Source organism: Sinocyclocheilus grahami, unplaced genomic scaffold (genome assembly GCF_001515645.1).
Source record: "Sinocyclocheilus grahami isolate Dianchi unplaced genomic scaffold, SAMN03320097.WGS_v1.1 scaffold796.1, whole genome shotgun sequence".
Taxonomy (NCBI): domain Eukaryota; kingdom Metazoa; phylum Chordata; class Actinopteri; order Cypriniformes; family Cyprinidae; genus Sinocyclocheilus; species Sinocyclocheilus grahami.
In genome coordinates, this window is record NW_015505975.1 from 12,679 (window position 1) to 38,526 (window position 25,848).

The 25,848-nt window shown below is 36.0% G+C and overlaps 1 protein-coding gene across 6 annotated transcripts in view; it reads right to left on the bottom strand.

Moving 5' to 3' along the window:
- The window catches only part of limch1b (LIM and calponin homology domains 1b), a 282,167-nt gene that overhangs the window by 9,201 nt on the left and 247,118 nt on the right, over positions 1 to 25,848 (bottom strand). For 4 of the 6 annotated variants that reach the window (XM_016246395.1, XM_016246399.1, XM_016246397.1 and 1 more), the window contains 11 exons: positions 12,129 to 12,164; positions 11,366 to 11,492; positions 11,124 to 11,278; positions 7,720 to 8,119; positions 5,526 to 5,765; positions 5,235 to 5,313; positions 5,047 to 5,123; positions 4,812 to 4,896; positions 4,485 to 4,507; positions 3,475 to 3,588; positions 1,169 to 1,261 (listed from right to left, as the gene is read on the bottom strand). In XM_016246395.1, the coding sequence (XP_016101881.1) occupies positions 1,169 to 1,261; positions 3,475 to 3,588; positions 4,485 to 4,507; positions 4,812 to 4,896; positions 5,047 to 5,123; positions 5,235 to 5,313; positions 5,526 to 5,765; positions 7,720 to 8,119; positions 11,124 to 11,278; positions 11,366 to 11,492; positions 12,129 to 12,164 (1,429 nt within the window). The remainder of the gene's footprint in view (positions 1 to 1,168; positions 1,262 to 3,474; positions 3,589 to 4,484; positions 4,508 to 4,811; positions 4,897 to 5,046; positions 5,124 to 5,234; positions 5,314 to 5,525; positions 5,766 to 7,719; positions 8,120 to 11,123; positions 11,279 to 11,365; positions 11,493 to 12,128; positions 12,165 to 25,848) is intronic. The other 2 variants (XM_016246396.1, XM_016246398.1) reach the window with 2 other exon arrangements.

Genomic DNA, 25,848 nt, shown 5'->3' on the forward strand with positions numbered 1-25,848 from the left:
GTATCAGTGATCATAATATAATTTTTTTGTACAAGAAAATGCAATAAATTAAGATTTAGTAATCATAAAACAGCATGAATTAGATCATTAAAAAATATAATATTGAAGTATTTAAAGACTATCTTAGAGAGTTAATTGGAGTAATATTCAAAATATCTCAATAGTTGATGATGCTTGGATAAATTCTATTTTTATTAATTTTTTAAAAGTTTTATTTCTTAAAGCAGTGGACAGAATTGCCGCCTTTTGACAGATGAGAGTTAAGCAAAGATCTAGTCCTTGGATGGATCAGAAAATATTGGAAATATTCAAAAACAGGAATAGGGTTCTCTTGATTTATAGGAAAACTAAGAATCAGGATAACTATCTAAAATTTAAAGCACTTAGAAATTTAGGACAGAAAAATATAAAGGAGGCAAAATTTAATTTTTTTAATTTTTAGATCGTCGTCTTTTTATTAGACAGAAAAGTTGTGAAATACACTCAATTCGTCAAGGATAACACAATAAAGCTAAAAAACTTGTTTCCATTGTGGCACAATCTCCACTCCCAGTAACAGGTACACTGGCACACAACTTGTTCCACACTTGTACCCCAGAATATTTAAAAGACCTACGACCATACATAGTTTTAAAAGGACATAATGTAATATCCACAAGAACCAAATCAGTCCAAGATTTTAATAATTAAATCTGTTTTTGGAGTTTCATATGAAGCATATGATAAATACATGTTTCAAGTCAGGCCATAACTACAGGCTATAATTACACACTACAAACACAAATGGTATTTAAATGTAGATGGCATGGCTGTCTTTGACTTTCATCAGGCTGTTTTTTTTACAAACTCATACTGTCTAATGCAAAGTAATAATGTCAAAGTAGATTTGCATTTCCACAAGAAAAATACTAGTGCCAGCTTAGGCAGTGATGCTAAAAAATAATGCTAAATTTAGACTGTATATAAGAATTAAATAAAACAATCTTTTCAGTGTACAGGTGGCTATAAAAGACCAATCATAAATAATTATGTAAATAAGTTTATTTAGTATGTAAATTTCACAATGGTGTCAGTGGTATCAGCTACATTTTGAATGGTAGTAAACATTCTAACTATACAAGTCATTGGGAAACTGAAACTACAAGGTCAGTAAAGAAAGAAAATTTACCTCCTCATGGTATCGCTTTTCCTCCTCTTCCACTTCCTTCTGAGCTTGCTCCCATTCTTGCTTTAACTTCTCTTGTTCACGCTGATATTTCTCCTGTGATCACACACATGCATTTCATTAATTTTAATGTTGACAGAATGATAAAGGAGCATACCATCAGAATTACGATGGTCAGAAACTAACAAATGCCTTTAAGAGAAACTCTAGCACATGGCAGCTCCAAATGGCTCTTTAATAGTCATGGTGAGGTGCTTGAAATTTGAAAAATACATTAAAGAAAGGCAAGCTTGGCAGCTGCAAGTTATAACATTTTAAAGGCACAATCTTTTCCAAGTGGTAAACTTTGACAGTTTGGAACAAACCAAAAATAAATAAATAAAATAAATAAAAATGTCTGTGTGGATGTACCGTTAAATAACTTTACATGCTGTGAAAATCTATTTTCTCAAATAAGCAAACACTTTCCCACATACACACACCCACACAAGCAGGGGTGTCTTTATTTTCAGAAGGGACTCATGTATAATGCTGGGTTCATGTTATGGTTTGTGTTTTTACTGCCTATGACGAATAAACACTATTTCTTAAGAATTTTAGTTGCTAAATTGTGCAAACATATTCAAAACTGATCCAAGATTAGCTTCTTAGAACTATCAAAAATGATTTCAACATTTAAGTCACTCTTAAATGCCAGTGGAATTCAAATGAGTAGTTCAACCAACAAAGAAAATTCTCTCTCTATATATATACAGTGGGTACGGAAAGTATTCAGACCCTCTTAAATTTTTCACTCTTTGTTATATTGCAGCCATTTGCTAAAATCATTTAAGTTAATTTTTTTTCCTCATTAATGTACACACAGCACCCCATATTGACAGAAAAACACAGAATTGTTGAAATTTTTGCAGATTTATTAAAAAAGAAAAACTGAAATTGATTTTAGCAAATGGCTGCAATATAACAAAGAGTGAAAAATTTAAGGGGGTCTGAATACTTTCCGTACCCACTGTATATATATATATATATATATATATATATATATATATATATACTGTATACACTACTGTGCAAAAGTCTTAGGCCATTAGTATTTTTCCTTTGCTGTAGTGTGCCATTAATTGTAATAATCCAGTGAAATTTTTGTATGTTGAAGTAGTCTGACAACAGCCAGTGCTCCACACAGAGATATGATCTCATCATCATTCAGTCGGTCTGGAATTACATGACGAAACAGAAACAAACTGAAATACACTAAATCTAGAAGAACTGTGACAACGTCTCCAGGACATTTGAAGAAATCTTCCTACAAAGCTAATACCGTGAAAAGTTTTAGGCACTTGTGTAAAAATGCTGTAAAGTTAGGATGCTTTCAAAAATAATGTCATAAATAGATTGTATTTGTCATTTAATTTCTATTAACTAAATCAACATTTAGTGTCACCTCCTTTTGTATTTAAAACAGCTTTTTATCCTAGGCAGACTTGCACATATAGGTTTTCAGGTAGCTTTGTAGGAAGTGTTTTGTAGACGTTGGCACAGTTCTTCTGGATTTAGTCTATTTAATTCATTAAATTTAGTGGGGGTCCAAAGTTTGAACTCCAGCGTTCTTCAAAATATCTTTCACAGAAAACAGAAAACAAAAAGGTTCGGTTATGAGACCAAAAAAAATTGTGAGATAATGATTACAGAATTTTCATTTTTGGGTGAACTATCCCTTTAAGTGCCCAAATACTTTCTGGAGTCACTGTATATTGATGCAGATTAGCTTTAGTCTAGTTGTGCAAGGTTGAAAAACAGGCAACAGCCAAGTGTGGGTTATAACAGCTAAAACATGCATCCTCTCGTCTTATCAAACTATTTTGATTTGAGTTCTACTGAGAGTCAGCAGATCATCTGATAATATCTAGTCAATTTTAAGGAAATGGAAAACTTAATCATGGAACATAAAGGGATAGTTCAGCCAAAAATCAAAATTCTGTCATAATTTACTCACTCTCACAACATTCCAAATGTTCTTTCTTGAAAAGAACACTAAATTAGTTATCTTGTATCTAAGCTGCTTGTCCTTGGTCTTATCTACTTTCATTGCATTGAAAAAAGCAGCCTGGACATTCTAATGACAGAATTTTCAATTTTAGGTGAATTATTTCTTATATGCTTAAGCAACTTGCATAATATGCTAAATGCCTGGTTAGTATACAGTCTGGTTGATCTATGAAGCCTAAGCATGCTCAGGTTGTGCACTTGAAGCTTGCCCGATTCTCAGTGCTGGCTCAAGTAGGCTCTGGTTATTCAAGCCATTGTACCTGAAGCATGCGTTCCTGCTCTTGCTGCCACCTCTCCTGACGCTTGCGCTCTTCCTCAGGGTCCCAAGAAAAGTGTTCACCCCGCTTCACCAGATTCAGCACTGGGGGAGGGACCTAACCGTACCGTCCGCAATATTATGCAGCAACACGCAAATGCGGCGTACGAGGATGCACCAGACAACACCAAAAACAGTGAAGAGGGGAGTGGATAGAGAGACAGTTGATCTATAACCCTGAAGTAGTTGTTATTACCTGTTCTACTGGATAAGATGAATGTGAAAAGACAAGAAAAAATTGTGAATTTCTGCTGCTTTACCATCTGGTATAGAATATTCTGTTTTTATTTTTCTTATTTATTTAATCTGTTTAATTTAGTTTAATTCTGACAACAGATATCGTGCTTATATTTTCCAAAAATGTAAGTGGTGCTTGTGTATGCAAAAGCTGTGGGTGGTTGCCTATTTAAAATAGTTTAAAAAGGTGAAAACATTATGATGGAATGAATGAACAACTCCCCATGAGCCACTGAAAATGATAAAAAAAAGTTTAACATATTAACTAATTCTTGCGTTCAAAAACTCACCATTCCAGTTCCTGTTTCCATGGTAACAGTAACTCTGAATGGATCTTGTTTCAGGATTATGGTTAGTGCAGCATTTAAATGGTGGTTTGTCAAGTAAGCAATTTCTTTTACAAATAATTGTTGAAGTCAAGCTTGTGATTTCTACAGAAGCATATAGTGTCACATAACAAAATCTGAATGGAACCCTTCTGGACCTTTACTGACCCTTACTGTTTTACACCATTTGGCATAAAAAAATCCAGCATATGATTCAGGAAGATTTGTACAATCAGTTTACTAATGGTAATTCAAAAACATCTCTTTGTAGAAAAAGAATAACAAATACCAGATGAGAAACAGCCAGAAAAAAAGAGAAAGAAACCTACAAAAAGCCTAAAGGATGAGGAAATAGGAGAGAGAGATGAATAGATCAAATTTATTTACTTACATTTCCATTTTTTTCTGCCATATCTGAAAAATGAAACATGCCATTTTTAAAACATGCACCTTCAGTGATTTCATGAATTATTCATTTTATTAATATGGAGAGATAGATGGATAGATAGACAGATATATTCTATAGGATCTATATATAAAGGAATATAAAGTGTCAGATGTAAGAAAAAATATTAAGAAAAAAAATGTATCCAGACTCTGATGAACCTGTGGACCAATTCAGTGGTTTTAAATTGTATATATCTAATGGGAGAAGTGAACACCAAGATGTTACTCTTATGGTTACTGTTGGCTAAAACTAATTTTGAATACCACTCACCTGGTTTGGTTCTGTATGATTCTAGGTTGGATGGTTCTGATTGATTTGTTGATTCCTGTGGGATCTCAGTTGCTAGTTTATTTACCTACAACCAAATCAAAAAAAAAAAAAAAAAGTAATGGTCAAATAAATATAAATACATTTCATTCTTTTAATAATCATTATATTTGTATATAGTATTTTTACCTGTGTTTTTATACAAGCACAAATACAATACAGATCGCTATAGACTAACCTGCACAGCAGAGTTGTCAAACTGAATCATGTCCTGTTGAGAGTCACTCATATATGTCTCATCTGTCAGCTCTTGATCTACACAGGAACATGAGCCATTTCCATTTTTAGAATTTAAACACCAATATGAAGAAAAATGTATCTTTTGTAAAATGAGCTGGGACATTTATCAAATAAAAGCTAACCAACCTGTCTTTTCAGCTTTTAGCTCCAACACTTCTGGGGACATAGTGACATCACCAACCTGTGGGACTGTCCCACCTTCAACCTGTGCAACAGACAGACTTCTTGAATGATAAGAATCCACTCAACTGCTATACTTAGTGTAAACTCTCCATTCTTTTGCTTGTATGGGTTGATGAGATGGGACCTCTTCACAAGGTACTTTTAAAGTATTAAAGTTTCCTCCATCATACAGTAAGTAGTGCAGGATTCTTTTTTCACATTCTTTTGCTTGTATGGGTCACAGCACATACTTACCTCTGTGGTATCTTTGTCTTTCTCGCAGCACTCTTGTGTGCACATGGAAGAGAGTGTGTGGTCCGTGGGCTGGACCCCTGACACATCAGTATCTGTGATGTCTGAGTCTGTGTGCTGGTAAGAAGATGGGAAAAACTGCAGAGAATCATCTTCTGCCTGTTTGTTTTTCTGTGGTACTCCCTTCATATTGCTATGGCCAGAATCCTCCCTTTCTCCATTCACACGCATCATTTCATCCACCTGAGTGAGAGAGAGATTCAACATTCAGAGTAGACATATATTTTCTTAATCAGTTTTTTTTTGTCTCATATTCTTGTAAACATCTTTAAAACAAGGCATATTTACTTGAGAAGCAAAGCTGTATATGATAATAAAGGATCAATTTTTTTTTTTTTACATAGAACAATATAAGTAGTACTTTCCTTTTAAATCATATTCACCAGTATGAGTTAGTAACTCCAGTCATATCAGTAGCCTAATCTATTTTACAAATCACCTGATGAATGAATTGGATCAACTGATGACTACTATGTTGAGAGCACATGACCAAGCTAATTCTACTCACTTAATACTGATGTTGTCTATATTTTCAGGCACTTACTTTAAATAAATAAATTAAGGCTGACTGCATATAATGCATTTCTACAATGGCATACATCAGAGGAGGCCAGAGGAGAACTGGCCCCCCGACTGAGCCTGGTTTCTCCCAAGGTTTTTTATCTCCATTTCTGTCACCAATGAAGATTTGGTTCCTTGCCACTGTCGTCTCTGGCTTGCTTAGTTGGGGACACTCAATTACCAGCGATATCATCAACTTGAATGCACAGATACTATTTGAACTGAACTGAGCTGGACGATGACATCACTGAATCAATGATGAACTGACTTTAACTGAAAATTGAGTGTTTACTATTTTGCATTATTACACACTATTTTTCCTATTTAATACTGTAAAGTTGCTTTGACACTTTGGTGTGATGTTACACCCACATTGCTCTGCTAGGTGTACTAAAGTCAAAGACGATTAGCGTATGAGCCAGTATAAAATAAAATTACTTTGAAGATATGCTACCAGAGAATATACTTAAAATTATTGTTTTAACATGTTGCCATTTTTTCTTGTTTTAAGCATAAGCCCCATTTTATTTTTCTAGATTTATGCTTGATATATACAAAAACGTCACTTCATAAAAATACATTCTCTATTCTACAAATATATATTCTCTAAAAGTCTTAATGTTATGTCCTAGTTAGTCCTAATGTGCAATTCAGCTTCCCAAAAAATGCAGCCTATTTTACAGATGTGTACTGAAAAAAAGGCAAATCTACTAAATTTCTCTCTTTTTTTGCAGTGTAGTCCTTTATATCAATTAAATTAGCATTTAAAAAGAAAAAAGTTTAAGTAGCTTATCTCAGTGAAACCACTATGGTTTATGTATAGGTCAGGTTTTGTCAGTCAACAGCTCCCACAATAAATCAGCTTAGTACACATACTAAATAATGTGCTAAAGACCATGCAAAACTGTAAACAGGTAGGGAATATTAGGGTTAAGGGAATATGTTTATGTGATCATTAGCTCAATATATAAAACAAGTCCAACTAATACTAGCACTTACCTATTATATTCTATTCCATTCCATTCTAAAACCTAGCTATATGTACTGTGCTAAACAGCGTGTGTGTGTGTGTGTGTGTTTCAGCTGATTTGCTCTCTGTGAGTGTTTTTGTCCTTGTATGGAGCACTTCACATAGAAAGAACCCATTCACAAACACACACCACATACCTACTGAACACTAGCACCCATTCAACACATGCCCACTTTAACTCATTCCAGCCACCAGAGGGCAACATCTGCTACTGTTGATGCTTTCTGAAAACACTACACTTCTCTTAGGAGATGAACAGAGAATATTCCTACAGCACTAAATTATCCAGGATATTAACTCCTAGTAATGTACAATTTAAATATAAACTTAGATTTCTCTTAAAGGGAATATAAATGTGGCATTTACTGACATAAATGCAGTTTGAGATTTAAAACTACAAAATTAATGTGGATAACTCGAGATAATTAGATTTTTACTTGCATAAAAAAAAAATATATTTTTATACCTAAGCTATAGATATTTGTATCAGTTATAAAACCTCTTAAAAAGTAAACTCTGCAAGGAGAAATGTTGAGCTGGTTGAACCTTAGCTGTTCTCATTTCAGCAGTAGCACTGATGTAAGGTTTCGGACTCAGCGAGGGTGCTGTCACATCTCCCACAAATTCATGCTCTGTGCTGTATCCCGTCACCCGTGCTTCGACCATGGATGTAAATTTGGCCAAGGGAAGTGACTGCTGCCTCAGGTACTGCAGAGGTTTTGAGGAAGCACTCAAAGAAAAGGGGATGTCTGGGGAGGCTGGGAGTGAGGAGTGACGAGTGGGGTCAGCCGACACGCTCCTCTCCAGCAGCTTGGGGAGTTTGAGGCGCTCAATAATTGCCTCACTGATGGTAAAACGCTGGGCATAACGCTGCAGCACAGAAGCTGCTTCCTCTGGTGTGCGGGCATTCCAGTATGCTTCATGCAGCTCCTGTTCACGACGCTCCCTAGTAGACAAAGAGAAACATTATAGAAATTACACTAAAAATATATTCATGAATTGAGATCCACTAGATTACAGAAACTATAATCTACCATTCGATGACACTTTTGTCAGTAATGGTATGTTACCGTACACCAAATTACTGACTGTAATGACACTGACAGAAATGGCACTGAAAGTAACACTACTACTGACTGTAATACCATTTACAGTAACACCACCAACAGAAATATCAGTTACATTACTAACTGTAAGGACATTGACAGAAACTATTACCACTACTGACAGTAATAGCACTTACAGTAACATCACTGAAAGTAACACCACCGACAGAAAAATCTCTGTCATCACCACTGACTGTAGCTGCATTCACAATAACAGCACTGACAATAATACCACTTACAGCAACATCACTGACAGTAACACCATTAACAGTAATACCATTTGCAGTAACATTACTTATAGTGACTGCAAAAAACAGTAACACCACCAACAGTAACATCACAGACACTAACAGGACTGACATCTGTACTTTTAATATTAGCTTCTCTATGGTAGTATTCTGTTCCATTGCATACACAGGTGAAATATATAGTCATTGTGTTACAGTTATGGATACTGTATATTTACTTTATACTGTATATAAAGCATTAGACAACAGAGCATGATATCAGAAGTATAAAATTTCCTGCGATAAGCTTGTACGTAATTAACGGTTAACTTAATTTAGTATTGAGATTTGTGTTGTTCTGTCAGTTGGCGGTAAAAGCTAACAGCTCAATCATGCAGCTCCTGAATTAACTTCAAGTTTCTCGAATGGAAAAAATTCACATTCAAAGCGGATGACTGGCTGAAATAGGTAAAATATTTTAAAAGGTTTCATATTGCATCAGGCTTGGAGATACACCCAGATGAAAATCAAGTGAATGGCCTGATTTACACGATGGATGAGAAGGCTGAAGTTATACTAACATCTCTGCACTGAAGCCCTCAAGAAGTGAGTGAGTACGAAACTGTAAAGAAGCTAAATAGGCTAAATATATCACTTCATAACAAGCATAAACATGATTTTTGAAAGGGCTAAATTTATTCAGTGACAACAAGCAGTGGGCGAATCTGCAGATAATGGATTTTCATTGTCTAGCTAATCACTCTGGATACAGAAATTTGCACAATGAGAGTGTGCAAAAAAAAAAAAAGAAAGTAGATGAGGTGAATGCTGCCACACTAGCTGAGGGTGCAAATGATGACATTGCATTCCTTGACTCATTGATAGCTAATGTGACAGGAGGTCTGTGTTTATAGACAGTTCAATATAGTTCAATATGGTGTGGATGTAACGGCAGTGCCAGTAACGCTGTATAATCAGGGCCAGTTCAACAGACTAAAACTTACAGAATGAATCCTCCAAGGGTTCAGAAGGAAAGTCATTAAAGTTAAAAGGGAAATTCACAGAAATGACACCACACCCATATCTGGTACTTGCCTAAAAAGAAGGGTTTATGATGTACGTAGTTAATACAGTAGATTGCACAAACATTAGGCTACTTTTAGCCTTAGAAAATGGAGTTGGAGAGTGAGTAGAGTACAACACTGTGCTAAAGCCAGGGGCAAAACCTTTTTTTCTGTAAGTGCCCAGGCATATTTCACTCCCTCTTGTGCTAAAGGTGATGGAAGAATTAAAGCAAATGGAACAGCATGGGGTTATTACAAAGGTGGAAAAGCCAACTAAATTATGTGCACCCATGTTGGTGTTGCCAAAACATATGGGCAAGGCGAGAATCTCCATGAGTTAAATCACATCATCTCCCTTCTGTGAAAAAAACCCCCAAAACTTTAGGACAGCTTGCCAGAGCCAAAGTGTTTTCTGAACTCCATGCTAATGCAGGCCTCTGGCAGATTCTTTCAAAAGAATACTCACCACCTTCTTAACTTGATTACTACTGTTATAACTGTCTATGCACTTCCAAAAGCACCTGTCAAAGATTCTTGAGGGACTGTAAGGCGTTCTTTGTCAGATGGACAACATGCTCAACTGGGGAACCACATAGGGCACTTCAGAAGGCCAGGGTCACCCTCAATGATAAATGAGAGTTCTCTAAAAAGAAAATAATGTTTCTAGTACAAACCATTGTGGCATCAGGAGTGAGGGCAGACCCAGACAAGGTAGTGGTAGTGAAGGCCATGAAGGAACCATGTAATAGCAGTGACATTAAACGTTTTTGTTGATGCCTCATATGGGTTGTGGAGGCTGTTCTCCTTCAGATGCAACAAAACAAAATATGGAACCCTATGGAGTATGCCTTAAGAGCTCTAAGTAACACGGAGCAGCGATATGCTTAAATAGAAAAGGAGGCACTGGACTGCACATGGGCCTAAGAGAGGTTTGATGAGTTTCTGTTTGGGAAAAGTTTTCAAATTGAAACATAAACCTAACATAAACCTCTGGATTATCTGCTTAGCAAGAAACTGAATGAATCCCTCCACTCATACAGTGTCTTATAAGGAAGATTAGAGTTACTCCAAGGTATCTATCTTTGATTGTAGTTCGAGATACCCTGGACAAACAGTGAGTGACCAATGGGGCACAATAATCCCCACAGGTTGTTGAAGGTTTTGGGCAGTCTCCCCCTTTCGTCTACATTAGAAATAATAATAACATCACTAGCAGTAAGAACATTGCCAGTAATGTCACTGGAAAAAAAACAACAACAACAACACTGACATCAACTGCATTCACAGTAAAACCATTTAAAGTAACACCAATTAATGAAACATCATTAATTTAATGCCACTGACAGTAACAGCACTTATTGTAACACCACTGACAGTAATGCCACTGACAGGCCTGCAATGTTGTGATTATGGCTGAATCACTATTGTACTGACATTCAGTAACAAGAATTTTTGCTTATGTGATTTTGCTCAACCCAGTGACACCTGTACTGTTGGGATGCAACAAAAACTATAACAAAAGTTGAAAGGGTAGGTGGAAATGGCAGACATACTTCTCCTCCACTATTTCTCTGTACGTCTTGATACTTTTCCTTCTCTGTGATCCTCCATCTCCACCCAACAGTCTCTCCATCATCTTTCTCTCCTCTTCTTTCTTGATCAGATCCTGAGACACACTCCTTCTGCGACTCTTCCATTTGGCCAAGTCCTGACACGCAAACATAAAATTACAAACACATTCTGATCCATAAGTTGGTGCTAAGAGGAAACAGTACTAGTAGTGAAATACACTTACATCCTGCCAATGGTCTTCTTCCTCTTTCAGCTTGTTGTACTGGTTGTGCATGAGCTCATGTCGAACTTGACAATGGGGCAGCAACATAGAGTCTTCCTCACTTCTCATGTCAATCATGCTCACACTCCTGTTATAGAGAGATTTAAGATCATTGAATTACTGGTAATTTAGAAAATTTAGTCAACTAGAAGTCAACTTTGAATGGCAATTGCAATTATTATCAAGCAACCAGTTAAAAGCACGGCCAGTGAGTCAAAGTGAGCATTTATAAATAGGTAGGTTGTGCTGCACATAAGCCATGCATCCAAAGAAAGAAGGCCAAAAGTGTATATGTGCTGGAAGACACTTTGAAACAACCACAAAATTGATATTATCTAACAAAGAGTAAAATAAACACATTGTCATTACATAAGAATATACGGTTTAGTTTTAATTTCTTAAATGTATGTATAAACACAAGTATAACTTCATCTTTCAGATGCAAGTGCTTTAGCAAACAAATATTAAAAGGTCACAAGTTTAAGTGTATCTTTACCTTTTTAAATACCATTTGTGGATAAGTGGTTACATTGTATTAGCATCCCACTAAACAAGAAACCGCCACATTACAATTTTTTTCACATCACAAAAATTAATTGTTAGTGTACCAAAACAAAGTGATGAATGCACAGTTTGGCACATGCAGACATTAGGCTGTGAAGAAAAAAAGGGCACCCCCACTAGCGTGTTTTTTTTTACTGCACAGTGTGTTAAAGAGACTTACTTTGGATCATCAAACACACTAGATGAGCGGCTAAATCTACAACATGGAAAGACAAAAGAGCACATGGACACTGATGACCAACAGATTTTAAAAATAAACAAATAAATAAAAAATGTAAAAAGCTTAATGCAATGCCAGGTTTGTCATCAATTATGTTCCATTTCACAGAATATGAAAAGTTCTAAGTATTGCAAACTACATCCAATTCCAAAACACAAAAAATGAGACAAAATGTCGACAAATCTATATACACATTCACTTTGAAAGTGCGAATAAAGAGTTTTATAGTAAAGGGCATATGTCACAGAGACTACACACACACGTTTGTTTTTGTGAATTGTGGGGACATTCCACAGCTGTAATGGTTTTTATACTGTACAAACTGTATGTGCTATTGCCCTTCACCAACCCTACACCTAACCCTACCCCTTACAGGAAACTTTGAGTTTTTTTTTGAGAAAGTAAAAATGCACACTCTGTATGATTTATAAGCGTTTTGAAAAAAGGGGACATGGGGTAATGTCCTCATAAGTCACCTTCATACCTATATACCTATGTCATACTCATGTCATTATACAAATTTGTGTCCACATGTGTGACAAACACACACACACACACACACACACACACACACACTCATGTTGTGTTTCCATGTTTTATGGGGACATTCCATAGGCGTAATGTGGGGTTGTATGTGCTATTGCCCTACACCAACCCTACCCCTAAACCTACCCCTTACAGGAAACTTTGTGCATTTTTACTTTCTCAAAAAAACTAAGTATCTATGATTTAAAAGTTTGTTTCCTCATGGGGACCTCAAAAATGTCCCCACAAGGTCAAAATTGACTAGTATTACTATCCTTGTGGGGACATTTGGTCCCCATAACGTGGTAAATACCAGGTACACACACACACACGCACATTTAGACTGTCTTAAGTTTAGTTAAGAACTGAGCGAGGCCAGTTTTAAAAAAGATTTACTGACTGGGCCATAATTAATCATTGTTCTTTTTTTTATAATTATTAATATATTTTTAATTATATATATTTATATATATAAAATAGGTAGCAAAATTATTTCACATTTTGTCCTCAGATTCAGTTAAAGTCTGTAGTAATACCTAATTGGTTCAAGTTGGTAAAAAAGCTAAGTGGTGGGTCTGACCACTCTAATACTTAATGTTATATTTTTATGATGCTACTCATTTTCAATATAGAGTACATTATTTCATGAAAAATTACAAATGTTAGTAGATATTATATATAGCTATATTTCTGCATACTTTTAACAAATGGCTATGCAATATTTTTGAAGAAATCTAAATAAATAAATAAAATAAATAACAAAAAACATTTAAACATTTTTTTGTTGGCTGATGTCTTTGTTGCCACCTGTCACAGTAACATCTCAAAAGTGTTCGTGGTTTAATGGCTGAAAAAAAAAATATATATATATTAAGCTCTTAGATGGAAGAAATTCAGCTATTATTATGGAAGAATAATGGTAAGGTGTCAAAGCATTTATTAAACATTTTCTATGGATTGTAGTATTTACCACACAATCCTCCATATGTGTTAAGTTGGCTACCTTTCTGTGTACCTTGTTAAAGGGATCATATAAATGTAAAATACACATTTATAAACAGAAGAGGGCATAATAGAACAGACTTGTTACAATTTCATTGTTTGTCAAACCGCATTACTATGGGGTATGTCTAACCCAGAGCGCACAGACTCAAATTCACCACTTATCGCACTTATCAAAATGTCATAAGGCCTCTTAAAGAATAGGAAAAAGAACAACAGGAAGGAAAACATAAAAGAGAGAGCTGGCCAACACTAAAACCCCAGCTCAGCTCTTAAAATTGTTGAGATGTGTGTCAGTGAAAGTGTGGCCTGCGGTCTCACCACAAGAAACACACAGACACTCAAAATACAGGCCACCCTAAAAACAAACCAATTATAAAGCCCAGAGTATCTCTCATAAATGTAAATATTGCTTGAGTTTGCTGTAAATCCATCCAGTAGAAGAGACTAGAAACTAGAGCTGAGAGATTCCACTGAAAACAAAACAAGACATTAAGTTGGACTGTAACTATATGTCAAGGAATAATGTTGGAGATAAGCTTTGAATCTTTATACATCTCTGAAGAGAAAATGTTTAAGCACATTTTTTCCCCCACCTTTTCAACTGTATGCACGATCCAAAACAGAGTGAAACACGGACAAGTATAGGCTACTTTGGGCTTCAGGTGTGCGTTTAAATGAACAAAAACACACCAAAAATATGTGTAAACGCAGTCAGTTATGTTTTAAGTAGTTGGGAAAGTAATCGGATGCTTATCTGTGCATTCGGTCTTAAAATGATAAAATAACAAACCTGCTGCAGTCTCTGATTTAAAGTTAATAAAACAAAAGAAAATAAGAAAATCATTCAGTACTCTTCACTGTATAACATTAGTAACAATAAGAATCAATGTCTACTTAATTCACACGTAAAAGAATATGCAGTGTTATATTTTAACGTATAGTTACTTTGTTCACTTTCTGCATAGTAGGTTATTGGCTATTTTTAGTTGCTTTTTGGAAGTAGGGACACACAAGGTTTTCTACTTGAAAATAAATTCATATTTACCAGGTAACAGGTTGATACAGCTAGCATTTTACAATAAATAAGGATGAAAAAAATCACTGGATTTTATCAAAGTTTGCAAGGTACTTGCATCAAATATTTGAAATACAAAACTGTGTATTGTTATTCATGTGAAATTATCAATTTAAAGGACAACTTTGAAGTAAATAATCAGTAATTATTATTTAGTACTGTTCACAGAATCCAGAAAACATTTTCTGGATATGTTTGAATGTTTAATGTACAACTGTTCTAATAAAAACTTCTGATAACTTCCTATAATATTTCACAATATATTTGTATATTTTTATATATTTACATTTAATTTTTAATAAATTTTTAACCAAATACTGTAAATGCAGCCTTAAACACGAACAACTTAAATATATATATTTTATTTTTTTTTACAGACACAACTGAGAAGCAAGCATGATAACTGAACTGAGGATTCTGTTCTGATCCAAACACGCTTTACAAAAAGTAATCCTATCAAAATAACTTGTCATGAGTTTGAGTTAAAAACAAAAGTAGATTTTGAGATGTCACAGCTTGCATATTTGTTTGGTCTATTAAACTGAATTCTCCCTTAGGCCAAAATTGATTTACATAAAAACAGGAGAAAATTCAATAAAACATAATCAGTGAATTTCCGGTCTGCTCTCTCTTAACACTAAGCTATTTCTTGTGAGAAAACAGCTTTTGGTCCTCATAACACCACGTCCTTACCAGATGCAACAAGAGATAAATGTTATCTTTCCCTAAAGGTATCTTCTTCTTTAACCTATCAATGGCTTTTTTTTGTGTGTGCCGGGTTTTTTTTCAGCAGAACTTCAAAAGAAGTTCCTAAGAAACATTATAAAATGCATACCATTTGAATACAGGGTACACTCAGTAAGACCTTTTTTTCTTCTTCTTCAAATTCAGCAAGAATGCATGAAAATGTTCAAAAAGATATTTTGTTTTTGTAAAGACATGGTACAAATTATTTATATTTGAAATAAATGCTGCTCTTTTCAATGTTCTATTCATCAAAAAATCTTAGAAAAAACTGCATCACAGTTTCCACAAAAATATCAAGCAGCACAATTGTTTTCCAAAATCAGCTAATTAGAACGATTTCTGATGGATCATGCGACACTAAAGACTGGAGTAATGACTGATGAAAATTCAGCTTTGCCATCACAGAATTTACATTTTATTTACAGTTATTTATAATTGTAAATCACATTTCACAATATTCCTATTTTCACTGTATTTTTAATCAAATAATATGCAGCCTTGATGAACATGAGACTTTTTCCAAAAACATCTGCATCTGGTTTACAGTTAATGTGTTAAGTACCAAGTTCACAGGATTAAAACCTCCAGATATGAGATAGTCCATTAAGTTAATCTACAACTCTTAAGAAAATGACGCTATTTTGTGACTCTTACACAAATGGACATTAACTGATAACCAAGACTTTCGACCCTCATACTTAATACACACTTACATACATACTTAATGTCAGCGAGCACTGGAAACATTGAATGCCAGCCTGTATGATGTCAACACAAAACAGACCGACACAGCAGACAACCATGACTCCCTGTATCTTTTACCCAAACATTCACCTGCAATTCCAGTGAATCTCTTGCTTTCATAATGATTGCTCAGGTTTTGTCAACAAGCTCATCTCCTTTACCTTAACATTGCGCAATGCTGTTTTAATTGGCACCATTCTGAATTCATTTCAGGTTACCATGTAAGCATCTTCTCAAGGATATAAACACAAGCACAAGCACACTTGTCTGAAATACTTAAAGGGATAGTTCACCCAAAAATGAAAATTACCCCATGATCACCCTCAAGCCATCCTAGGTGTATGACTTTCTTCTTTCAGATGAATACAATCGGAGTTGTATCAAAAAATGTCCTGGCTCTTCCGAGCTTTATAATGGCAGTGAATGGGGGTCAGGATTTTGAAGCCTAAAAAAAGTGCATCCATCCATCATAAAAAATTAATAAAGATCTTCTGAAGCAAAGCGATGCTTTTTTTGCAAGAAAAGTATTCATATGCAAAACTTCATAAACCATAATCTCTAACTTCCGCTTACTGTCTTATACGCATTCACAAGAGAGTGGCATTACAGCAGATGACGCAGTACGTAGGCAAACGCGGTGACGAATGCGGAAGTGCAGAGGAGAGAGCAAAACAAAACACCAGTCACAAATTATAAGTACAAAACAAAGGATTTGTAAAGAAAAATGTAGTAGGATTTCGATATAAGCCAAGAGGAGACTGGTTTTCCTTTGCTGTAAACAAAACTGGTGAGACTAGCAAATTCTCAGCGGAGCTCACGCTACTACGCCTTCGTCATCCGCTGGAATACGACTCACTCATGAATGCGTACATGACAGTTAGCGAAAGCTATTATACATGGATGTTTTTTGTTTTTTTTTACACAAATGCATCACTTTGCTTCTGAAGTTCTTTATTTGTTATAGTATTAATTAATCTTTGTTAACATTAGTTAATAAAAATACAGCTGTTCACTGTTACATTCGTTTTAGCCAAGGTCCATTAAATAACATTAATAGATACAACTTTTGAATAATGTATTAGTAAATGTTGGAACCAACATTAACTAAGATTAATAAATGCTTGTTAGTTTATGTTAACTAATGTAGTTAACTAATGGTAACATGGAACCTTAAAGTATTACCATTGTATCTAAGATGTTAAAGACTATCAGTACTTACATAATATATAAGTATTATATTATGTTCTTACATATTCTTTTGACACATATTGATAAACTTCCTTTGAATGTTGTCTATACACATAGTAGAATAGAATATACAGTATGCTAATAAAATAATTTCTTAATTCCACACCTTTTTTCTTAATTCAAAAGAAAATGTTAATTTATTAACAACATCCTTTTCTGATAAAGCCCATGCTGCTATGGTTACGCAGGTTTGTTTGCATTAAACTCACAGCCATGAGAAAAGAATGTTGTTCCCACAACATATAATCTTGAGGCCACAACTTCACAAAGCTTGGCCACAATGGAAGGATGTTCCTTTGAATTAATATAGTGTGGCTTCAACACACTATAATGTTCACACTAAATTGTGAATAAGTGAATCGAGCATGTCCCTTCTAATTCACTGTACAAGTCACATGAGAGTAAGCAAACACCCATTTCATTATGCAGCATGGACTTATTTCCATCATTCAATATTAATAATTTTGATTTGTTTCTGTGTAACCTGCAAAGAATATACAGAGCATGGAAAAAATAACAGAAATTATCATACAACAATATTGTGATATAAAGGACGTATTAAGCAGTAGTACAGTTCCAAACACACAACTTTGCGATGCTGTTTGTTGAATGTTCATTGGAACCATTTGGAGAAATCACATGGTTGTGGCTCATATCATGTGAGAGACCTTTTTCATTTTCTTTCCTTTTATATCCATAGCTATAGCAGCAACATTGAAAGCTCTCAATTTTAGAATGAAAATTCATGCAATTGCTGCCAGCTCACTGTGCAGTACAGTCCTGCCGTGTACCAACTGCTTCGACACAATCATCAGATTAACGGACACATAACGTGTGCAATGCACCCAAGTGTCCGAACTCTTACAGTGACAAAAAGAATTACACACATCACCTAATTCTATTGATATACAGTATATGGGGACATTATCTTTACTAGAATATCAAAAAACAGAGTTCTCAACAACAGACATCGAGTTCCTCAATTAAGTTTAATACTTCTGTTTTTAATAACCTCTAACTGAATTAACTTAATTATCTCAAAGTTAACCACCTCTGTCATACTGTGTTTGTGTTATTTTGTCCACCTCCTGTAGGACTGCTATGTAACTTATTCCTGACAGCGCCAAACTCAGATCAGCCCAGTTCATGTTAAACACAGGAAATCTGCATATTCCCGGTCTTCCTCTGGGTGGGTTGCCTGTTCCTGGTGTGCCTGTGAGAGAGACTATTTTCATAAACACACAGTTGGAAAGTACTCAGAATGGCATTTAGAGCATTTCCTCCACCTGTGTTGAGTGTTCATGAATTTGCGTGGATGTATGATGTTATGCATGTTAAGCATACAATGGTCATTGTGAACAAATAACGTTGTCATTCATCAGCTTTATGAAAGGTACAGTTGCTGGTTTAATATTCAGATAATAAAATTCAGATTCCATATGCATTCTTGATGTATCTATCTTGATATACAGTATGTTTAGATTTTAAGAAACCGTGCATTCTTAGATTAATTAAAAAGTCTTGTTTCCAAATGTTGTGTAAAGATTCCGAAGGCAATCAAAAATATGTCTGCTTTCTTCCTTATTGGCAGCCCTGAGAACTGCTTTTAGGAAGGTTATTAAATTTGGCACACAGATAGAGGACAGTCTCAATATTAACCATAGCAAATCTGGAGTCTCTATTTCTATCTCTATCTAAGCCTCTAGCGTCACTAACAGTCCAGGATTGCACTAATGTTTAAGCTAAGAACTAGAAACAAAATTAATTTTTCCATGTTGAATTTTTTTTTAAAAACTACTTTTTAGAACTCCTCCTAGATGGTTACTCCAATTTTCACCAAAATTGGCACAGACCATCTTTAGGGTGTACTCAAAATAGGCACGGTTGCCTTGAACCGAGCCCAAGCACGATTATCCCCTTCCCCACTCGCACTAAACATTCTGGGCCGGAGCACACTTGTATGAGATAACGGAAAGAAACAACTTTCGCTAATATTCTGCCTAACAAATTTATAATTTATGCTGTGCAGTGATTTTCACTTGTATGTATCAGAGAATTATTATGGAGGCAGCTGACATTAATGAAATAATTTGCAGATTTACACGCAAACTACAATTCCTGTTCATCAATAAGGTGAGAACCAGACCTGTTATAAACCTAAATATACTTGATTTAATTAAATTTGTTGAAAAGTGTTGCATAGTAGTAGTAAGAGAATATTTGTGTGGTCGTAATGATGACAGTAGAACACAAAATAGTAGCTGTTCCGTGATCCGGCGCAGTTAGCACTCGCACTACACGTTACGTGCCCGAGCCCAACTGAACTGTGCTCTCCTCTTCCAAGTGAGCCAGGGACAGCTAAACGAACTGCGCTCAAGCGCAGTACGGAGCGAGCACACTAATCAAATGAACCGGGCTTTGGGGGTCAAATGTGCTCTGGCACGGTTCAAAACGCCTAGTGTGAGTACACCCTTAGCCCATGCTGGCAAAAAGTCATTAAAAGATTTCTGATAGACCAAACCATTTTCGTATAGTGCATCAACGAATCTGACGAAGAGGACGCCGAAATGGAAGTTCATGGAGGTACGTTATAACAACCATGACCTGAGTGTACAGTTTCAGCACAGTGCCACCTAGGTAAAGAGATATTAAAAATTAGGGCTGCCCTCAACTAAAGATTTTTCCGGTCGACTAGTAGTCATTCATTTTAAGTGATTAGTCGATTGATCGCATGCATGTTTATATTAATAAACCATATAATTCATAATAATGAGTCTTTAATTGCCTATAGCCTATCAGTGCTCAAGTGCGCGCATAAAGCTTGCCACAGCGCACTGCAGAAGTAATAATTATGAATGCTTCAGATATAAAAAAAACAGCAAGGAGATTGCATTAACATTATAATAATTCATTGATAAGCGTTTTCTGTATTTTCGGCTGCAGTGATGAAGTCGATGACACTGACTCATCATCTCCACTGTTGACGTGCACGTTTCATACAGATTTCATAATCTAAAAATATTTGTTTTCCTTTTGAATTGGTTTATTTAAAAGTAGACATTTCACTTTCTATTGATATATTTTTCATGTCTGTGAAGCAAGCGCAGAGTTTCAGTTCTTTTTTTTTTACCCAGATGGCAGAAAGCACACAATCTTTGCTTTCATTATTTTACAAAAGCACATTTTGTTGTTATTGTGAGTGCACACAAATAAAAGACCTTTCACAGATTCGAAAGATGTATTACTCTTATTTGTATGAGCAAAAAATAAAGAACTTTGTTTTCCTACCTCCATGAGTGCATCTATTATAGCCTTGTTTATCTAAAAGTGCTCTTTTCCAAGTGTGCATGAGCGCACGGTCTACAGGAGAGCGCGCGAGCGCTGAATGGTTAAACACTGGCAAGAATTAAAAAGTCATGCAAAAACTTTACTTTACCTGTATAAACTTTAGTGACGATGTGACACTGCCTCGACTGTGCAGCGTGCAGCTCGCTTATAGACAGACGCGATGTGTGGTGATTTGAAGCTATTTGCGTATTTTGAGAGAGAAAGAGAGAGCGCGCGCAGTGATTCACTCATGCTGTTTGTGAAATTATGTAAAAATTAAGGTTTTCAAATGACTTTGCAAGTTATGTAATGAAGAAATATGAAGGTGAGTACCTCACCTTCAGCATTATAATTATTTCACCCGTGCCGGACAGAGACTGAGACGGTGACGCTGCATGTCGTGCCAAACCTCTCACCGCAGCGTCATCAGCTTGAGATCGGCCTTTTAGAGACCGCCGATCAATCATCCAAACGTGATTATCAGCCGATAATGATCGGTAGTCGATCAATCGGAGCACCCCTAGCAAAAAGGACAGAATATTTTAAGTTAAATGCAAATCTTCCAAGTGAGCCAGGGACAGCTAAACGAACTGCGCTCAAGCGCAGTACGGAGCGAGCACACTAATCAAATGAACCGGGCTTTGGGGGTCAAATGTGCTCTGGCACGGTTCAAAACGCCTAGTGTGAGTACACCCTTAGCCCATGCTGGCAAAAAGTCATTAAAAGATTTCTGATAGACCAAACCATTTTCGTATAGTGCATCAACGAATCTGACGAAGAGGACGCCGAAATGGAAGTTCATGGAGGTACGTTATAACAACCATGACCTGAGTGTACAGTTTCAGCACAGTGCCACCTAGGTAAAGAGATATTAAAAATTAGGGCTGCCCTCAACTAAAGATTTTTCCGGTCGACTAGTAGTCATTCATTTTAAGTGATTAGTCGATTGATCGCATGCATGTTTATATTAATAAACCATATAATTCATAATAATGAGTCTTTAATTGCCTATAGCCTATCAGTGCTCAAGTGCGCGCATAAAGCTTGCCACAGCGCACTGCAGAAGTAATAATTATGAATGCTTCAGATATAAAAAAAACAGCAAGGAGATTGCATTAACATTATAATAATTCATTGATAAGCGTTTTCTGTATTTTCGGCTGCAGTGATGAAGTCGATGACACTGACTCATCATCTCCACTGTTGACGTGCACGTTTCATACAGATTTCATAATCTAAAAATATTTGTTTTCCTTTTGAATTGGTTTATTTAAAAGTAGACATTTCACTTTCTATTGATATATTTTTCATGTCTGTGAAGCAAGCGCAGAGTTTCAGTTCTTTTTTTTTACCCAGATGGCAGAAAGCACACAATCTTTGCTTTCATTATTTTACAAAAGCACATTTTGTTGTTATTGTGAGTGCACACAAATAAAAGACCTTTCACAGATTCGAAAGATGTATTACTCTTATTTGTATGAGCAAAAAATAAAGAACTTTGTTTTCCTACCTCCATGAGTGCATCTATTATAGCCTTGTTTATCTAAAAGTGCTCTTTTCCAAGTGTGCATGAGCGCACGGTCTACAGGAGAGCGCGCGAGCGCTGAATGGTTAAACACTGGCAAGAATTAAAAAGTCATGCAAAAACTTTACTTTACCTGTATAAACTTTAGTGACGATGTGACACTGCCTCGACTGTGCAGCGTGCAGCTCGCTTATAGACAGACGCGATGTGTGGTGATTTGAAGCTATTTGCGTATTTTGAGAGAGAAAGAGAGAGCGCGCGCAGTGATTCACTCATGCTGTTTGTGAAATTATGTAAAAATTAAGGTTTTCAAATGACTTTGCAAGTTATGTAATGAAGAAATATGAAGGTGAGTACCTCACCTTCAGCATTATAATAATTATTTCACCCGTGCCGGACAGAGACTGAGACGGTGACGCTGCATGTCGTGCCAAACCTCTCACCGCAGCGTCATCAGCTTGAGATCGGCCTTTTAGAGACCGCCGATCAATCATCCAAACGTGATTATCAGCCGATAATGATCGGTAGTCGATCAATCGGAGCACCCCTAGCAAAAAGGACAGAATATTTTAAGTTAAATGCAAATGATCGCACAGGCGCCTCCAAGTTAACTGTCATGCAGTGAGCACGCTACTGCTCAGCTTCCGCACTCTGCACAAACATTTGAATAGTGTACATTTTTCTAGGTTGACGTTAAAGCGAGCGGCTATGTATGTTGCTGCTACTTACATGTTTCAGATAAGCCACATTTGAGGTCGATGATCGAAATGAACGTTTGGATGCCCTGACCGATGTACAGTACTGTAATTACCACATAGACAATCTCTTAATGATCTGTCCATCATGGACTATGTGACTTCACTTCCTGTGGATTTTTTTTCTTTCTGTGATTAAGCGACTAACTTTGATCAACTAAGCCTCTTCTCACAAGATTGGTCTCTTTTTAGATTTTGTATGGCATACCAAATCGAACGGTACCCAGTTTTCCCACTTTAGTGATTTTGGACATCGACCATTTTGAATTTTGTATTAAAATGCTGCATTTTACAAAATGCATGAGTTTTGAGCACCAGTCCATGAAGCAGTCTATGGAGTTTTGGGCTGGTGCCACCTAATGATCATAAGATACCACAAAATTTACAAATAAGAATTTGGTTCTTCTTATTCCCTGGGTCCTACAGAATCCAGTGGTTTATATTTTTCGACAGTCCACCATTTTGCCTGTTGTCCATTTTGATTTAGGTGAAAAACCTACATTTTCAAACTTTCTTATACTAGACCGTTTGTACAAACTTCACCAAATTTCACACAGATCATCATCAGACCGTGCTGACAAAAAAGTTATTAAAAGCTTTTTGATATCTCTAACCATTTTCGTAAAACTCATCGTCAATGATGATGCCAAAATAAATTCATTTCTGCAATGTCTTGGCATACTGACACCAAACTTTGTGTGTGCCCTTGTCACCCCACACTGACCACACCATATTAATTTGGCCTCTATTGTGCTCAGTCCCTTAAATGCTGATTATTCAACTTGCCCCCCAACTCCTAGTTTACCAGAGAAAAACTGTTCTTATAAAATAGCCCCCAGACTTTCCTAGAACAGCAGATGGACATCCCCAGAAAGCAAGTTCCAAATGTATGAGCAAAAGAACAAAGTATTTTTCTCTCAGCTCCTCAGTGCTGATCCCAAAACAACACAAGTCTCCTCTGAGACTCAAGCTTTGTTGGTTAGACAAAGCAACAAGAAAGCTCCTGAAAGAGACATCAAAGAAAGAGAAGCTGTATTTGTTGTCAAATTGTCAAATGAACATAAGAACATAAGATCCCACCGGATTGTTACAACAACTATTGTATTTTTAGAAGGACATTATAAAAAAAGTGTAAAAAATTAAATTAAAATCACATTTTACTTCCATAATGTGACAATGTTTTTTAAAGGAAAAAAACAAAAACAAACAACCAACATGCTACATTTTTTGTGTAAGTGTATTTTGTGTAAGTACACTACAAGGGATTTTGAGTGTTTTGTATGTCGGCATGACGGAGGGGAAGTCTCAGCACCTGCAGTCTTATTATGTGACATCTGCAAGTTTCTCTGAATGGGATCCATGGTGTTTGGCGGAATTTCACAGAAAATGTCCCATCCATCTCTTTCTTTTTCCTTCTCCATCTTCTTGTGGTCTGAGTGGTTCTGCTCTAGAGGTTGGGGTTGTACAGAAGGATGGAGGTGGTCTTTGGGAAGGGGGGGGGGGGGCCTAATCTGAGGGTCACTGAGTTGTGTATTAATAGAAATTGGGTCTTTAGGGGAAGAGTCATTTTGAGGAGACACTCTAGAGTATTGCTGTTTAGAGTCAGTATCTATTTGTTGTGACTCTACATAGTGAACATCACTTCCTGCTACCACAGAGGACAATTCTAACGAAAGGTTTTCACTCCCACTAAGCCACACAAGAACAGTGACACACCCACAAAAACATACATGAGCAAGACAAAACGGCACACCATGTCAAACAAAAAACATGCAATACAGGAAAGGGATATGGAAAGGAAAGTGTTATACAACAGAAAGGAAGGACAAAAACAACACATACACACACAAACAATTACATTGTGTGTTTTCCATCTGGTGACACTATATAGAGGCAGAGTTCAGAATTCACTACTAGCTAGTTTGTTACAACCAATTCTCTGTTTTTTTTCATTTATTTCTATCGGTTCATTTTTGGAAACATCATTTCACATTGGATATTCAATTGTGTGTGCTCATTTCTGCCATTTTATTAATTGTTTGTTTTCATGTTTAGATTTTTTTTAAACTAATAATTTATTAACACTGTTTAATCTAATCTTTAACAGTTATTACAATGAATATCCATTCCTTTTTATTGTACAATGTAATGTTGTAGCAAAAATTGTTTTATTTAATATCGCCCATTTATAATTTTTGGGGGCATAAATAATTATCAGTTATCAGCAATATTCACTGGTATTGAACAATATGAACTGCATACTACAGAAATAGTAGCAAGTTAGTAGACAATTCTTAAAGGGGTCCTATATTGCTCTTTTACAAAGTCTTGATTTTGTTTTGGGGGTGTACTAGAACATGCTCTCATGCTTGGTGGTTCGAAAAACGCATTATTTTTCACATAATTTACATTATTAAAATGCCTTTCTCCCCAGTCTGGCACAAACGGCTCGATTAGTTTGATGAAGGTCCGCCTTCCAAAAAACAAAATGTGTTGTGATTGGTTAGCTGTCCCAGTGCGTTGTGATTGGCGAACAGCATAGACAGAGTTTCAGTACTGCCCCGCCCTTTGCTCCGTCTTTCAACAAAAGCTTTTGGCGAATCCGGCACTGTACTCCCTCATGTTGTGGAAGCTGTCCTCAGTAAAATGCGCAGCACACAATAGCAAATTGGGGTTATAGTGCTCAGGAACAGAGTTAAAAAAATAAAT